Source organism: Eublepharis macularius, chromosome 16 (genome assembly GCF_028583425.1).
Source record: "Eublepharis macularius isolate TG4126 chromosome 16, MPM_Emac_v1.0, whole genome shotgun sequence".
NCBI lineage: Eukaryota > Metazoa > Chordata > Lepidosauria > Squamata > Eublepharidae > Eublepharis > Eublepharis macularius.
In genome coordinates, this window is record NC_072805.1 from 12692535 (window position 1) to 12710479 (window position 17945).

General features: G+C 47.7%; 1 protein-coding gene across 1 annotated transcript in view; it reads right to left on the reverse strand.

Annotated features, from left to right (window-relative positions):
* Positions 1–978: 978 nt before the first annotated feature.
* The window catches only part of CALB2 (calbindin 2), a 58726-nt gene continuing 41759 nt past the window's right edge, over positions 979–17945 (reverse strand). The window contains exons 7-9 of the mRNA XM_055000577.1: positions 17095–17150; positions 13774–13845; positions 979–1065 (exon numbers count right to left, since the gene is read on the reverse strand). Coding sequence (XP_054856552.1) covers positions 13800–13845; positions 17095–17150 — 102 coding nt within the window. The 3' untranslated portion in view covers positions 979–1065; positions 13774–13799. The remainder of the gene's footprint in view (positions 1066–13773; positions 13846–17094; positions 17151–17945) is intronic.

Here is a 17945-nt window from a genome sequence, read left to right on the forward strand (position 1 = left end):
CATATCAACTTCTCTGTGCAGTTCAAAGACAACTCCACCCATTATGCATTCCTACCCCACCACCTATAGTTGCTTAGAGAATGGGTAGTAAAAATCCTGATTTGTCTCCACTAGGGAGCAGACAGATCTAGATGCAGAAACAACGAGTGCAGAACATGCAGGAACCCAAATTATCCCTTCAATCTTGCAGAAAAGAAGGGAAATTATCCTCTCCCCCAAGCAAAATTCCTGAACAGAAGGAATACCCGAGCAATTCATAGCAACAGAAAGCCTGCGACATTGACAAGTGGCTACATCTTCTACCACTCCCTACTCCATTAAATACTTAACATGCTAATAATGCCACTGCAAAATCCGAGTGTGTTAGGTGCACAGATCTTTAAAAGATCTGTAAGAGAGATTTTGCCACCTCAAACGGGATTCAAGGCTCTCCTTTTAAAAATCCACCCTTCGCTGCACAGCCATTAACCATTCAGGGCAATAAGTGATGCAAAGTAATAAAATCCTGAAGCAGAACATCAGTTTTATTTGTAAACTCTTCTTTGGTAAACAAGACAGAACATGAAAGGTGGCCAAAGATGAAAAATTAAGAGCAAAGAAAAAAAATCCATTCCAGATGTGGGAAGTTACAAAACACAGACTATGGTAACTAGAGAGGGAGAAAGACAAGCAAGGCTCGTGTAAAAGAAAAAGACTGTCTAGCTTGGAGCCTCCCTCCCTGGTAGAAGAGATGAGGTGACACAGCGCTGCCCCTTCCCCACCCTCTTGTGCAGCTTCCTGGACCAAAGTCACAAGCAAATGAGCAAGCCAAGCCTTGTGGGGTTGGGAAGATCACCAAGATGCAGGTCAGCAGACACCCCTACGTTTGGTCATCAAGGTGTCTTTGCCTTTGTGGTAGTGGCAGAGCAGGGGAGGGGAGGGAGGGTGGCCAAGGGACGCAGCTGCTCTTTACATCAGAGGCTCATTACAGAGGACAATTTCCAGTTCCTTGCGGTACAGCTTTCCCCCATCAGAGAGATTCATGATGCTTTTTCTGTAGCTGGTGAGCTGTTGGATGGTCATCTCCTGGCAAAAGGGAACACAGGAGGGAGGGCACGTTAGGTTGCACTTGAGATGGAAAGAAATTTCAGCCCCATTTGTAAGCTGGCGGTCAGAGCACAGCTTGTGCAATGAAGACTTTCAAAATGTAGGAATCCCCTTCCCTCTCCCAATTCCTTAAGCTTTGAAGCACTGGAAAACCTAGCAAATTGCATCCAGAATTATAAATGCATTTCTGTGCTTCTATAGGGAACCTTCTCTCAAAACAGAAGTGCATTTCCTGAGTACATTTGAAAGCAGAGAAACTGAATACTTGGCATGTCAGCCTGAAAACTTACGAGTCATTTATTCTCACACAACTGGGAACATGACAAAAAGCTGAAAACTTAAACATCAAGCTTCAGATCTTAAATAGACATGGGCACAAACCAAACAAACCCCGAACCATGGAGTTTGTGGTTCGTGGGGTTTTCATGAACCACGAACTGGCATGGAACTGGCCCAGTTACGAACCAGTTTGTGGTTCGTGGTTCGTGGGGTTTAAATGCCCCTTTTCGGCAGGGAAAGGGGCATTTAATCGTTTAAAGGGCCCTTTCCTGCCACTTGCAAGCGGCAGAGCCCTTTAAACGGCCCAACTCCCCCACTGCTGCCTGCCAGCTGATAGTTTAAAGGGTCTTGCCGCTTGCAAGTGGCAGGAAAAGTTTAAATGGCCATTTCCCCCGGGGAAATGGCCATTTAAACTGGCCCTTTAATACGAACCAAATGAACCAGTAGTCCAGTTCGTGGAAGTTCGTGGAAACGAGCTTTCATGAACCCTGGTTTGCGAACCCCGAACTGGGCTGGTTCATGGGGTTTTTTGGTTCGTAATTTAGGTTTGTGCCCATCTCTAATCTTAAAACCCCAAATTCCAAGTCCAGATTTTGTGAAATGAGGATTTCTACATACAAATTTAAAATGTATATTTTAAAACAAGAACTTTCATAAGCAGATGTAGGATCCTGAATCATAATTTCTGTTGTTCAGTTGCTTTGAATATAAATACCTCTATCTAATGGATTAAGAGTTCATGCATCCAATAAACTGAGTTCTGACTCATGGAAGGTTATGCTGGAGTAAAAGTCTTTGAGGTCCCTCCTGTTTTAGTAAGACGGCTGTGACTGCTCTGGCAGCGATGGGAAATGTGACCTGGGGATGCTTTTCTAATTTTCCGATCTAAACCTAGACATGAGCATCTTGCTCAGTCTAGGTAAGCAAGAAATCCAGGAAGCTCAACAGCATAGAAATAACAGAAATCCAGGAAGCCCAACAGCAAAATCACCAAGAATTCCCAGTGAACAACCAACATCCTCTTCCCTGGTTTTGTTTACTCCCATCAGCTTCTGCTCCGGTGCAGTTATTTTAGATTCCCTATTCCTCTTCTTCAACTAGCTTCACTTGTTGGGACTAGTTAGCTCTGCTTATGTGGCTACACACAACACACTGCAAAAACTCACATGCAAACAAAATAATGGTAATAATGACAACCATGGCAGCACCGCCACGATACCAAGCCTTGAATTAACTTTCCCCTTCATACCCTCGCCCTCTTCCCTCCTTCAATGCAATGGTAGCTTCTGAACAATAAGTCCCATTTGGGGATTAAATGTGCTACATTTTTATGCTACATTTCTGTCTTCTGTATCAGGTGAAATCAGATCAAGAGACCTGACATTTTTCCCTTTCATCTCTGTTCATCTAAATTAATGGATTATGATCAGGGACAAGGATAAATGAGGCACCCAGGAAATAATCCATGCAGCGAATCGGGGATGCACTCCTCAATCACATCACATCTAATTTAGCTTTGAGTAGAGCTCTCAATTAGGTCCCTGCCTGTGTGCATCAAAAGCCACTTGCCATGTTTTTGTCCAGCTCACTTTCTTTGGCTTACTCTTTTTGTAAAAAAAAAAAAGTCAGTTAATAGAGCAGCTATGTCAGATAAATTTGGGCCCAGATGCCTCTATTATCCTGCTAGCCCCAAAAGGCTTTCATTTATTTTCTTGTTGCATTCAGGGATATTTCTGTTATCATCTTTACTATGATTAGTTTTGATTCTCTTTTTTTTGGGCCTGCGACATACCTTAATTGTTTTGCTAACTAATATATATTTGTGCAGGTTTATTGTCACACTTGCATTGGTAGATTCTCCAGTTCAGATATTTTAAATGAATTTTCCTATCAGGACTATTTATTCATTTGTATTGTAATATGACTTATTAAATGATGTGGAAACTAACCAGTGGGAGCATACCTATGTCAACATATAGAAAAGTATAGTCTACAGTCCCTTTGTCAGTCTATGGAAGACAGGATACGTTGAAGGTGACTCCCGACCCTTGCAGCAAGAAATCCAAGCTCTCTTGAGGAAAGAGGTCTTTATTGAGATATCACAGGCTTCTCGGTACATATGTCCATAGGTTACACAGAAGCAATTAAAGGCATCTGGCTGTACACAGGTCTCTTGTTAAGAATGACGCAGTGAGCATAGGTTACATGATATCAACCCTTTCACATGTTCCCCCCCTCCACCGGCTCTCCCGGCCAAACACAATCAGTAGTGGGACGGAAGGAGCTGTCCCAAGGCCGCTGCGGCAAGCCATCCGAGATAAGGGCTCGCTCGTCTCGGGATCTGGAAAGCAACAGGGAGCAGGTGCAAGAGGCTATTGCAACATATCATACATGGAATAACCATATGGAAGGACAGTGGGCAACAGACCTGACATTTCTGCATCCCCAAAGGCCTCCCCTCATCCCCCAGGCCCCGGCTTCTCCGGGTATTGTTTGTGGAAGTTGGCGGTGAATCAGGGGGCATTGACATGAGAGTGTTCGACCCACTTCCGGAATGCCTCATCGAAGTCTCGCCACCTGATTAAGTAATAAAGTTTTTTGTTTTTTAATTTGGAGTCCAGTATTTCCTCTATTTCGTAGTGGACTTGCCCATCTACTAGGGTGGAATGGGGGACCCCTTTTTCCAGGTGCCATTCGTCCAGGGCGGGGGCTTTCTTCAGGAGGCTGAAGTGGAACATTGGGTGGATTTGGCGTAGGTTTTTTGGGAGTACTAGTTCTACGGTCACCTCGTTGATTACTCTCTTGACGGGGAAGGGGCCAAGGTATTTGAGTCCCAGCTTTTTGCATGGTTGGTCGCTTTTGAAGTTCTTGGTAGAGACGTACATCCGGTCTCCGGGCAGGAGTTTCCATTGCTCCATGCGGTGCTGGTCAGCGAACTTTTTGTAATCTTCTTTGGCTTTTTTCAGGTTCTCCTGTATAATTTCCCATAGGCATGTCAGCACCGCCCACCATTCTCCCAGGTCCCCGGCTTTTTGGGTTTGGGGGTAGGGCTGTCCCCTCGTATCCTTGTGCTATTTTGCAGGGGGAGGCGCCAGTTGAGCTGCGAACCGCATTGTTGTATGCGTATTCGGCGAAATGGATAAGGGCCGTCCAGTTATCTTGTTGATAATTGATGTAGCACTGTAAGAATCGTTCCAGCACCTGATTAGTGCGCTCGGTTTGTCCGTCAGTTTGAGGATGATAGGTGGAGCTTAATCCTTGTTCAATGCCTGCTGCTTGGAGGAGCTCCCGCCAGAAGTTGGCAATGAATTGTATGCCTCGGTCCGAGATTACCTTGAGAGGAAAAGAGTGTCTACATGTTTCATAAACAGTTTCGCCAGTTTCTTGGTGGTGGGGATAGTAGTACAAGGGATGAAATGCGCTTGTTTGGAAAATAGGTCTACTACCACTAGGATACATGTATTCCCCTTGGAGGGTGGTAGGTCTGTGATAAAGTCCATCGAAATCACTGCCCATGGTCTGGGTGGGGTCTTCAGGGGTTGCAACAACCCTGGGGGCTTCCCCCTCCTGGATTTTCACATGATACACACCAGGCAGGAGGAAACATATTGGGAGACATCTCATCTCATGTTGAGCCACCAGAATTGTCATTGTACTAAGTGGAGGGTTTTTAGGTAGCCGAAATGGCCTGCTCACTTGGAGTCATTGCATTGCTGTAAGATCTCCTTTTGCAAGCTGTGCGGTACATAGAGTTTGCTGCCCCAGTACCATTCGCCTGCCTCCGTTTGTGTTAGCTCGCCCGCGGGTATGTTCCCCCCCTCTTTTTCCACCTCAGCTTTTACTTTCTCCCTCCATTCTGAGAGATCAGGTTTCTGGTCAATTTGCATTTTCGCTGCTTTGCTGCATGTCATCACTACTCCCCTTAGTTGGGAGGGTGAGAATACTGTGTCGATAATCTCCCTTTGACTGTCATGCTGGGGCATGCTGGAGAGGGGGTCCACTAAGAAGTTGGCCCGCCCTGGGAGGTATTTTAGTGTAAACTCTAATCTGGAAAAGAACTCCGCCCACCGCAATTGCTTTGCATTTAGCTTTCGGGGGATGCATAGGGCTTCTAGGTTCTTGTGGTCTGTCCAGACTTCGAATGGGTTTTTGGCCCCTTCCAACCATTGCCTCCAGGTCGTGAGGGCGAGTTTTACAGCAAACGCTTCCTTTCCCCAGACGCTCCAGTTACGTTCTGTGTCTGAAAATATTTTGGATAGGTAGGCACAAGGAAGTAGTCTCTCCTCCTTGTCGGGTTGCAGTAAGACCCTGCCTACTGCCATATCGCTTGCGTTTACTTGCACTATGAATTTACGGTGCTCGTCTGGGTGCTGTAGCACTGGTTCTGAGACGAACTTTTGCTTTAGGTTTTCAAATGCTTGCTGGCATTCCTCCGTCCAGTGTAACTTCGCACCAGGTTTTTTTTCTGGCAGCCCCTTGCCCTTAGTTTTTAGTAAGTCAGTTAGGGGCAGGGCTATCTGGGCAAAGTTGTTTATAAATGGTCTATAGAAGTTGGCAAATCCTAGGAAGAATTGCAATTGTCTTCTGGTTTGAGGTGCCCCCCACCCTACGACTGCCTGGATTTTGGCAGGGTCCATTTTTAGTCCCTGGTGGGAAATGCGGTACCCTAAGAAGTCCAGTTCCTCCTTGTGGAATTCGCACTTTGACAGTTTTCTGGCAGTTTGTACTTCATTAAGGCGGTGAGCACCTTTCGGACTAGTTCTACATATGCTCTCTTATCCGCCGTATAAATAAGCACATCATCTAGGTACACCACCACCCCCTTATACAGGTATTCATTAGCACTTCATTGATGAGGTTCATGTACACGCCTGGGGAGCCTTTGAGGCCAAATGGCATGACCAGGTACTCAAATTGTCCTATGGGGGTGTTGAATGCTGTTTCCCACTCGTCCCCCTCCCTTATTCGCACCCAGAAGTAGGCATCTTTTAAGTCCAATTTCGAAAAGACTTTGCCTTGGGCCACCATGCTAAGGAGGTCCCAGATCAAGGGAAGCGGGTAAGCGTTGGACATGGATATGGCATTTATTCCTCTAAAATCTGTGCATAGGCGTAGTCCCCCATCTTTCTTTTTGACGAATAGGACTGGCGCTGCATGGGGGGAGCTGGCTGGGCAGATGAAGCAGCACTCCAAGTTTTTGTCAATGAACTTTCTAAGCTCTTGCCTTTCTGCTGGGCTCATTGAGTACAGTTTGCCTTTAGGAAGCTTTTCCCCGGGGACTAGTTCGATGGCACAGTCTGTGCTTCGGTGTGTGGGGGGAGATCGTTGGCTTCCTTGTCCCCAAATGCTAAGTGGAGGTCTTGGTACTCATGGGGGGATAGGCTTTTCCTCCTCCTCTGTGAGCAGCACCATCTCCAGAGGGGAGGACGCTTCCTTCCCCCATACCTTTGCCCACGCATGCGTGGTGCACTTGTCTCCTTTAAAGACGATCATCCCCGTGGACCACTTAATGTAGGGGTCATGATCCCACAGCCAGCGACTCCCCAATACCAAGGGGTACATTGCTGACTATATAGGATCAGGCTTCCCAGTGCTTTCCCATCCCTGTTGGGACCGGCTCGGTCTCGTAGGGGGCAGGGCTCGTGCTGGACCCGTCCATTTGCTCAAATACTATCGGCTCTTTTAGTTCTCGGGTTTCTAATCCGAGCCTGTTTACTAAGGCGGGGGACATGATTCGCGAGAGCATCCCAAATCTATTAGGGCTTGTATTCGCACGTGGGTTCCCCTTTTTGGGTTTACTAGTATTACGGGCATGAATAGGATGGGCCCCCCTTTCCCTCACCTGTGGTGGGGTAGGTTCCTTCGCAACCTGCCATTGGGGCCATCTTACGGCAGATCTATCCCGTTTCCTGGTGGTAGGTACATCCCGTCCTCCTGGCCGAGGTCTTCTGTGTCGCCTGGGTGTTCTTCTGCCTCCAAGCCAGTCTCTGGCCTTCCCCTCTTGGGGGGTTGCTTGCGTTCGGCTTTCGAAGCGCGAGGTACCAGTGGGGGTCATTGGCTGCGTCGGTCGAACGTGGCTTTAAGGGGGCATTGTGCGGCAAAATGCCCCATGCCTCCGCATTGCAGGCACAGTCCTTGTCTCCAGTGGGTGTCTCGCATCTCGCGGCTAGATCTAGGGCCGCTTGCCGGGGGCGCCCGTCCGCAGGTAAATCTGGAAGGGGGCCTCCACGCCCCCGTAAGCTGATGTTGTTTTACCAACTGGACCACCTGCATTCTGTTTTCAACTTCACATGCCAACAGGATCCATACAAGGAGTGTTGAGGGGTCATCTTGCATCAGGGCTCGGTCTAGCAAGTCCGGGTTCATGCCATTCCGGAATAACTCTATTTTAACCTCTTCATGATAGTCCGGGCACTTGGTGGTGAGTTGGTGGAATTCGGTGACATAGTCCCGATTTTAATATTTTATAATTTGGTCTTAGGCACTCAGGTTTTAAGGTTTTAAATATTTAAGACTCTGTACCCTGAAATTTTAGTGAAGAAATTTGTAAATAATATGACTTACCATGACTGGGTTGCATGCTATTATTGTGTGGTCTATGACCATAATAAAGATTGACTGACTGACATAGTCCGTACGGTCCGGGACCCCTGCCGGATGGTGCGCGGCTTGGTCCGGGCTCACTCCCCTTCCATCGGGTCTTCATATTGGGCTCTTAAGGCCCCGATGAAGGCTTGTAAGTCGTACAGTTCGGGGGCTCCCATGTCGTGTAGGGTCACGTACCATTCTGCTGCCACTCCCCCCAATCTGGACCCCAGATGGGTAACACAGCTTTGCTCGGACGTGAATAGATGGCCCCATTCGTTGAAGGATTCCAGGGCTTGTACACTGAAGTATCCCAGTTTCTTCGGGTCTCCGTCGAAGGTGGCCTCTAGTTTAATCCAGCCTAGTAGTAGCTCCATCCCCCTTGCTCGTGCATCCGGGTACCCCCCCTTGGTAAGGGGGTGGTGCTGGCTGCCTCCGGTCTGGTCGTGGGGGCGGGGGCACAGCGATGCGGTGTTCCCGAAGCCCCGCAGTCAGCCGAGCGGGTTGCAGACCTCGGGGTAGCCCCCTCGGTGCTGGGGGCGGAGCTATCAGTTGGGTGCTTCTGGGGGCATCCCTCGGGATGGCGGGGGTACTGTCCCAGTGTTGCCCTGGCCGGTATGGGCACATTGAGAGGGGCCACCCGGTGGTCTCTCCATGGCCCCGGAGGGGGGTGGGACCGGGTGGCGGCCCTGGCTGTGGCCCGTCGGGGTCCCGCACCCCCCTTTGCACTGATCCCTGCAGCCGCCGGTAGGTGTTGGGAGAGTTGGGCTCCTCTCGGGGCTGGAGGGATGGGGGTGGGGCCCGGCGGGGGGGCGGTGGCAGCACTTCTTCCTGGGGAGGCTGGGGGGGAGTTCTGGATGGGGGAGTACAGGGGGCCCAACTGGCTGGATCATCATAAGTCCCATGAGGTGCGCCGCTTGCACCAACTCTCCCCTCATTGCCACCACCTGGGCCTCTAGCGCGGCATATCACGCCTCTTCCGCCTGGGCGGCTCTCTGCTCTTCCTCCTCTCAACTCATTTGTAGGGCTTCGCAGCAGAGTTCTTCTTCCCAGGCGTGTTGCACCTGCCACGCACATTCCCACTCCTCCTGGGAAAAGTCGGGTTCGGTGGAGGCCCCTGAATCCTGAGTCATCCCGGCCCCGACAAGTGTCCCGGAGGCATCGTGGTACTCACTCAAGCCGGCGGAGTGAGACTTCTGGGAGCCATCACTAGCGTACTCCGCAATCCCGGGGATTTGTACATCCAGCAGCACCAGTTGTGCTGCGTCCAGGGGGACCAGAGGGGGGTGCATGGGAGTGCTGGCCTTCCTCACCCTCCCTGGGGGCGGCGGGGTGTAATCCAGGGTCCCCAATCTCCACAAGCTCATGGGGTGTCAGGGTGCGTTGGACGCCCCGCGTGCTATCCACCCAGCCTTGCGTTAGGCCAGTCACTGCGAGCAGGTTGTAGCTCATCACCTGGACTTGTTCCATGAGGGCATCCAAACAGTCCCCCCTTGCGGCTCTGTGTCCTTGGTTGATTCGGGCGCTCCGTGTTCCAGCTCCACTCGTGCCCACTGCCGGAGCTCCTGTGATGGTACCCAGCTTGTGCCGGTCAGGGGTTGGAACAGGGGCTCCAGGCTTCCAGCGGCCGAGCACTCGCGCGGGCAGGGCACCTCCACGTAATGGCCCACTGCCTTGTCCCACTAGAATTCTTGGCCACCGCTGGTGATCATTTGGCCCTCTGCTTCCACTGAGAGTTGGAATGTCTCCCAGGTATAATCCCTGCCGGTCTCTCGCCCCGGCTGGGTCTCCAGGATAGCTGATAACTGGGGGTCCAAACCACTGCCAAGCCCCGTGCCTGAGGAGTAGCGTGCAAACAAAGTCCCGCGGCGCTGCTCCTTCTCTTCCCTTGGCTGAGGGGCCCATTGTCTTGGGGTGGGCAGGGAGGACCAGGACAGGTGGGTCACCCCGCTCTGGGGAATTGCCCGTCTCCACAGAAGGGCGTCCAGTCATTGGCCCTGAGTCCGGGGGCCAGACCAGTTGAAGTGAAAGACTCTCCTCCTCCATCTCTCCCAGGTCGGGTGTCTCAGTCGACGAAAAGCTGGTAGCCATCCCTCCGGGGTACAGGGTTGGAGATAAAGGGGGATTCTTAACAATATGTCAGTCTATGGAAGACAGGATACGTTGAAGGTGACTCCCGATTTCTTGCAGCAAGAAATCCAAGCTCTCTTGAGGAAAGAGGTCTTTATTGAGATATCACAGGCTTCTCGGTACATATGTCCATAGGTTACACAGAAGCAATTAAAGGTGTCTGGCTGTACACAGGTCTCTTGTTAAGAATGACGCAGTGAGTATAGGTTACATGATATCAACCCTTTCACATGTTCCCTCCCCACCGGTCCTCCCGGCCGAACACAATCAGTAGCGGGACGGAAGGAGCTGTCCCAAGGCCGCTGCGGCAAGCCATCCGAGATAAGGGCTCACTCGTCTCGGGATCTGGAAAGCAACAGGGAGCAGGTGCAAGAGGCTATTGCAACATATCATACACGGAATAACCATATGGAAGGACAGTGGGCAACAAACCTGACACCCTTTATCACAAGCATCTCTCTGAGTCATTTCTTCACGGCACAGCCCTATTACGTATGTAAAAAGGCTCTCCTAAATAATTCAATTATGCATAATTTGTGGCTTATTGCCGTTTACTGCCACATTGTACAAATATAAAACTTTTGACTAAACATTAGGAAGAACTTCCTGACAGTTAGAGCAGTCCCTCAGTGGAACAGGCTTCCTTGGGAAGTGGTGGTCTCTCCTTCTTTGGAAGTTTTTAAGCAGAGGCTAGATGGCCATCTGACAGCAATGCTGATTCTGTGAACCTGGGCAGATCATGAGAGGGAGGGCAGGAAGGGTTACATTAGTGCTTCATTCTCATGGCCCCTTCCTACATGCCCAGAGTAATGCCAATCGCCACCTTGGGGTCAAGTAGCAATTTCCCCCAGTTCGGCTAGGGATCCTCACGGTGTTTTGCCATCTTCTGGGCACGGAGCAGGGGTCACTGGGGATGTGTAGGGGGGAGGTAGTTGGGAATTTCCTGCATTGTGCAAGGGGTTGGACTAGATAACCCTGGTGTTCCCTTCCAACCCTATAATTCTATTATTCTAACTGCATAACATATACAAGATGGAAGCACCTGGTTCAGCAGCCTCTGAAACCTGGCTGGAGCCCCATGTAAGCCAAAAAGCAGTGTGGTAAATTCATAGAATCCACGTCATACAAAAGCGGCTCTACACTTGGACTTCCCAAGGGATTTACTATAGCCTTTGGGAAAATCTAACTTGTCAACATATTTAGTATTCCTCAGTAAATCCAACAAGTCATGGTATTGTGGGGGCAGTCCTCTACTGCAGAATACATTCTTCAAGTTCTAGACACTTGGGTGCTCATTGAAATACACTAATCTTGTATGAGCGGAAACACTGGCTCTGGTGGAATGTGCTGGACAGCAAAGGAGAGCCCCCACAATAGAAAAGGGTGCATAGTGCAGGTGGAAGCAAGGTTTGTACCCAAAGCAGGCTTTCTTTGAAGTAGGGCAGTTTCTTTTTACACACCCAGCGTGACCACAGCCATAACAGTTCCACTCCCCACACCTTATTATTCACTGGGTCCACTGGTGATAGGAATAGCAGTATCTGCTTTAGACTGAGATCTCGTTCCTGGCCAAGGCAAGTTCAACAGCCTGCATAATGATTTGACATTAAGTGCGTGTGTTTCTTTAAATGCTTGGTGTGTTACAGAAAACGAATGGGAGATCAAAGAAAGGGATGAGTGTGTGAGGTGACTGGTTGATGACAGAGAGTGTGAGCAGAGTTGAGAAGTGTGTGTGTGGAGAGAGGCAGTTAGCTGTGTGAGTTGGGAGTTAACAGTCAAGCTGTCAGGAGTTAACAGAGTGTCTTCCAATTTGAATCCAAAATAGTGCTGTGAAGGGCATTGAGATTCTAGGGGGAAAATAAAATACTCAGAGAAGGCATATTGAGGATTAGAGACAGTCAGATCTTAATATTGTCAGAGTATCATGGGAGAGTGAGGCAAATAAGCTAGCAGAAATCTGAGTGAAAGGAGAGTGAAGTGATTGTGACACCTAAGTCAGAAGAATAACATACCCAGTTTAAATTTCTAAAGAAAAATTATCCATCAACCTGAAACCGATACACTTCATGTACTAATAAATGTTTATTTTATTTTTTGTTCACCCCAGAGTTATATGTGATTTCTATATAGACCAGACTCATCCTCAGGGCCACATAGCCCCACGAAGGAGCCGTAACGCTTGGTCACATTATTCAGGGGAAAATTAAATTAACCAGATTGGAACTGAATTCCTGGTGGCAGCATTACCTACCCAGAGAGTGACATAACAAGAGGGTTTAAGGCGCAAAATCTAACCATACAATAGAAAGGGAGTCGTGACAACTTGATTCATTGTCTTGCTCAATGGTACTTGCTTTCCTCCTAACAAAATTGTCAAAAATAGCTCCAGCACCAAAATCTTCACCATCTTAAGACAGCAGATCCTGGTCTTATCCCCTTTATAAACAATTCCTCTAAATGGTGCCCTGCTTTAGGAACTGTCTCATCTCAGGACTTCTCCGTAAGAATGGCTAGAAAACTTCTCTGTCCTTTAATCATCTCCATTCATTTCTGAGGTTGTCATGCTTCCTAATTCCATTGCTCAGTCTAGAGCCACACAATCCCCTTTTTTATACTTGGCCACATGGCTACATTTCTTAAAGTGCAATCTTATGCATAGTCCCTCCAGCCTAAGAATACCAATTGCAATTTCTGGAATGCCTCTGCATAAGATTGCACTGTTAGTCTTGATCTGTTGCACAGAAAATGTTTCCTTTTTTTTAATAGTTCATTCTACTGTTCTTTGATCAGAAACCAATTGATCCATTTCTTTTGTAAGAAACCTAGTAGGATGTAGTGGTTAGAGTGCTGGATTAGGTTCTGGGAGACCTGCGTCCAAATCCCCTCTCTGACATGGAAGCTTCTGGGTGACCTTGGACCAATCACACACTCTCAGCCTAACCTACCTCATAGGGTTGTTGTGAGGATAGAATAGAGGAGGGGATAATAATAACATTCAATTTATATACCACCCTTCAGGACAACTCAATGCCCTCTCAGAGCAGTTCACAAAGTATGTTATTATTATCCCTGTGAGGTGGGTGGGGCTGAGAGAGCTCCGAGAAGCTGTGACTGACCCAAGGTCACCCATCCGGCTTCAAGTGGAGGATGGGAAATCAAACCTGGTTCTCCAAATTAGAGTTTTGCTGCTCTTAACCACTACACCAAATTCACTCTCAGGAGGGGAGGCCAATGTACACTGCCCCAAGCTCCCTGAAAAGAAGGATGGGATAAAAATGCTGTATTAAAAAACCAAAAGGTGCCTGAACTGAACTAGGATCTACCTCAAACGGTTGTGGTGAGGATAAAACGGGGAGAATGATGTAAGCCACTTTGGGTCCTCGTTAGGGAAATGGGTGGGGTATAAATGAATGAATAAATAAATAAAACTCCTCCTATAACATCTAGCAGCGTCTATGGTGAGACATTAAGGACTGGAGTATCCCACTGCTAACACCATATGAGCTTGGGAGACTCCTCTAGTCCTTGAGGTAAGTGGCCTGCTCAGCCCACTAAGTGCAAGCCTTTATAGTAGCAACTGAGAAAGGACCACAACGAAAGAGCAACCCATGGATTTAGAGTTGTGATGCTCATGGCCACGGATCCAGGCCAGCCACCACACGCAAGCCTTTTCTCCTGACCGTATAAACTCACCTTCTTATTTTTCTCATAGAGATCTTTCAGTAGGGCGTCCAGTTCATTCTCATCAATGAAGCCATTTCCATCCTGGATGGAAATACAGAGGATATCAATACAGAGGATAAATTAAAGAGATTAAGAAATACCTCCGCTGAAACAACTGAGGCATAGTTTATTTTCCCCAAATGTCTTGTCTGACTTTGTTTGAAACTTGTGTTGCCTACAGGCACACCAATCTTAAACCCAGACCCTACTTATTGAAAATTACCCTTTGATATGTACTTTATTAAAATACGTTATCTACTGCTTTTCTTTCCATAGAGAGCTTACAGTTATACAAACGTGAAATTAAAAAGAAACAGAACTAATATCAGCTTTGCAAGCCCTTGAAGATAAATGATCCCCTAAAGGTCTTTCTTCAAATAGAGGTTTTCGCTTGCCTTTTAAATGCCCCCAAACTTAATCATGGCTTCCAGGGGGAAACCATATAGAGGAGATCATGGTAGAAACCCAACTTCTTGCCCCACAAGCTGAAACTTTCTGAAGAGGGATTTCACCAAGGCCAGTGGGATCTTGTGGGGAGATGCGTTCCCTCAGGCAGCCTGTCATGTATGCCAGCATCCATGCCATTGTTGTGTTATATGCCATCACTGTGTTCTGACTTTTATACTGAGAATGATATAGATATTTCTACCATTGTTGTATTCTGCATCTTACACTGCATTTTATACTTTAATGCCAAAGTTAAACACTGTATCTTGTGCATTTCATACAAACCTCCTGAGGGTATCTAAACTGCTAATATTAATTTCCCAAAGAGCCAGCAGGCTCTTCCTTATCTCTAAGAAATATGTGCATTCACTTCTGAGAGGCCTTGGGCAGCCGAAGCTGCAGCTGTGTGCTGAATTGTATCTTTTCACACTCTGTATAAACTAAACTGCTTTGTTCCCATGTAACTTTTTTGGGTTTTTGCGCCTGAATACAAAGGGCAGGAGAATGTCCCCTATATCAGTAGCTCTCTTGTTTGAATACTCATTTCTGCCAACTTCTGCCTGTGAGTGCATATCTGAACTGAATAGATCTCTAAATAAAGTTTCTTCAACCAAGGCACCTGCCTGCTTGCTGTGAGGGGCTTGGGGATCTAACTGCCAACGACTGCCATCCTAGGACTGACACAGCCTGGGTGCAAGTTGTAGTACACTTTGAAGCTCAAAATCAGTGTCCTTGAACTGTGCCCAGAACACAGTGATATCCATGTAAAACTGGTATTTGGGGGTCATTCAGAGAATAGCCTGAGCTACGACCCTGACTATCTTTTAGGACCAGTACCTGGGAAGGACACTGGTGCAGCAGATACTTGTGGATGGGTTTGGCCTGCTGCCATCTAATGACTTTGTCTGTTTAAGGGCAAGAAACAAGAATGGTCAGGCATACTCTGGAAATGTCCATTGCTCCTCACTGCAGAGATCTGAAGTAGGGGACATGAGCCAGCAGGAGAGGAAAGACCCCCCCCCCCATTTCTTTCCTAGAGCATTTTTGTGCTGACAAGTGTGAAGCATTTCCACACATCCACCCATAAACAGATTAAGCTTTTTATTTCTCATCCCAGATCGTGTACCTTGTCATAAAATGCAAAGATAGCATTGAATTCCTCTGAATCTAGTTTCATTCCCTGTACAAATCAAGAGAGAGAGAGAGAGAGGGAAAAGATGGGATGAGAAGGAAAAATAAATGAAAAGCTGCTGGCAAACATAATCCTCAGAAGCTTTACCTGGAATTTAAGGAGGAAGTTCTCTTGCACAGGCAGCAGTCTGCAATGTGAATGGGAGAACATCAGTCGCAGAACATTCAAGGCAGTAAGAAAAGAGACCTGAATCCTGAAAGGTGTGGTTGCGGTGATTCTACCAAAACAGCGAGAGCTGCAGTCTTACTGGCTATGATTGCAAAGGAAATTGGAGAATGAATGCCTATTTGGTGGATGGATGGCATTTGGACGCTGGCTCATGGAATGCTGGGAGTAGTTTTGGGAGTTAGCAAATGTCCTACAAAGGACAGAACTGTAGTGCTAAGTTCCGTCTCCCCTCTTGACCATTCGGACTTTAGCTAAGGAGGACAGATTAGAGGACGGAAGTCATTGTCTCATTTGGAAATGACCACTTTCCAAAATGAAGAGGATTGCTATTTTGTTAAGAATCCTGAGGAAGTTGGGTTTACCTGAATCTGAACTGGCAAATTTACCTGTTCTGTGCTTTAATATAATCTGCTATCTATGGATATAGCCATTGTTTCAAAGTCTATTCAAACTGCCTTTGAGATCTCTGATAGCTCATAAGAGATGGTGGTCAGTCATATCAAGGAAGTAGAGGAAGAAACTCAGCTCTGATACTTAGTTCAGAAGCAGAGAGGATACTCTCCTTTGACATATCAGGTTGCATTCCTGCATCCTCCCCACTCTGGCCTCCTCTCTGGAAGAACAGAAGGGGAAGCATTATAGGCTGGCTCAGCTGAAGGAACTCTATGGTCAGTTTGGTGCAGCAGTTAAGAGTGGTGGGACTCTAATCTGGAGAGCCGGGTTTGATTCCCCACTCCTCCACTTGAAGCCAGCTGGGGGACCTTCGGCTAGTCACAGCTCTCTCAGAGCTCTCTCAGCCCCACCCACCTCACAGGGTGTTTTGTTGTGGGGATAATAATGACATACTTTGTAAGCCACTCTGAGTGGGCATTAAGTTGTCCTGAAGAGCGGTATATAAATTGAATGTTATTATTATTATTATTATTAAAGAGATGGAAAGGAGGTTCTTTTGCTCGGGGCAGGGGAGAAGTGTTCAGAAAGGACAATGTGTAATGTTGGCCAATTATAATGAGATCTCCATAATAAGTAGCAACCACCACCAACCCCCAATTTGGACTATGCTATGGCATGGGAGAAGGGAGTTTATACTCATCCTCTCTGTGAAATTTGCACGTCTTAGAGCACCCAGTGCTATTTGCTCCTTTTGTGGGAACCATACAAGTTCCTTAGATGTCACTTGTATCATCTTGGGCAGTAGAGCTGAAAAAGATCACTTGTCACTTGCCTATCACAAACCAACTGTATCGGGGGCTGGCATTTGAGACAAGGATATTAGCTAATCCCACTTTCCAGCGCAAGGCAGCCCTAATCCAAATGGGGGCTTCATGGCTGCTATTTACCAATTAAAAACCACTCTGGAGATCCATTCATAGCTCTATTAGCGTCTTGTCTATATTTTGACTCTGTAGCCAGAGAAATGACAGCTCCCTCTGCACTCAAGGACCTGCTCTGCGTCTCTAAACAAGGCAAACAGAAAATCTTACCGTGACATTTCCGACAGGCAGAGCTTCCCATCCCCATTCAAGTCAAACATTCGCAGCTGCAGGGTACAAAGTGACAGTCTGTTAGCGGCGCTCAGGATAAAGGAATATTTCTATTGTCTGGCCTCCGTTCATTTCCTACACATAAACTGAGTTGTTGTAATCAAGAGGAGGTTGCACAGCAGAGCCCAATGGATTGCTGGTGGGCTGAACATATCAACTTGCCTTATACCAAGTCAGACCATTGGCCTATCTAGTTTACTCTGCTTGGCAGTGCATCTCCAGGTTTTCAGGCAGAAAAAGATCTTTTTCAGCTCTACCGCCCAGGTCTTTCTTCATGCTAAGTATATGCTGTACCATTGAGGGCCTGACCAGATAGTACTTATTTTTTTAAAGAATCAGGTTGTGGAGCCTATTCATTGTCCTCGCTAGGGGTGTGCACCTGAAAAAAATTCGGACAAGCCGCTTTGGATTCAGGTATTTAAATTGCTTCAATATGCTCTGTAAAGATTCGGAGCATACCGAAGTGAGGGAGGAATGCTCCTTTCCCCGCTGCTTTGGAGCAACAGGGAAAGGAACATTTAAATGCTCTTTCCCTGTCGCTGCGAAGCAGCAGGGAAAGGGCATTCCCCCGCTTCGATCAGTTGCCTGGTCAGACAGCTGATCCAAGGGGGGCGTGTAAAATGCTCCTTTCCCCACCACTTCGCAGTGGTGAGGAAATGACATTTAACCCCCACCTTCATTCAGCTGCTTGGCGTGGATTTCCCTGCCAAACAGCTGATCCCAGGGTTTAAATGCCCCCTTCCGTGCTGTTTCGCAGCGGCCTGGAAAGAGGCATTTAAACCCCAGCTGGC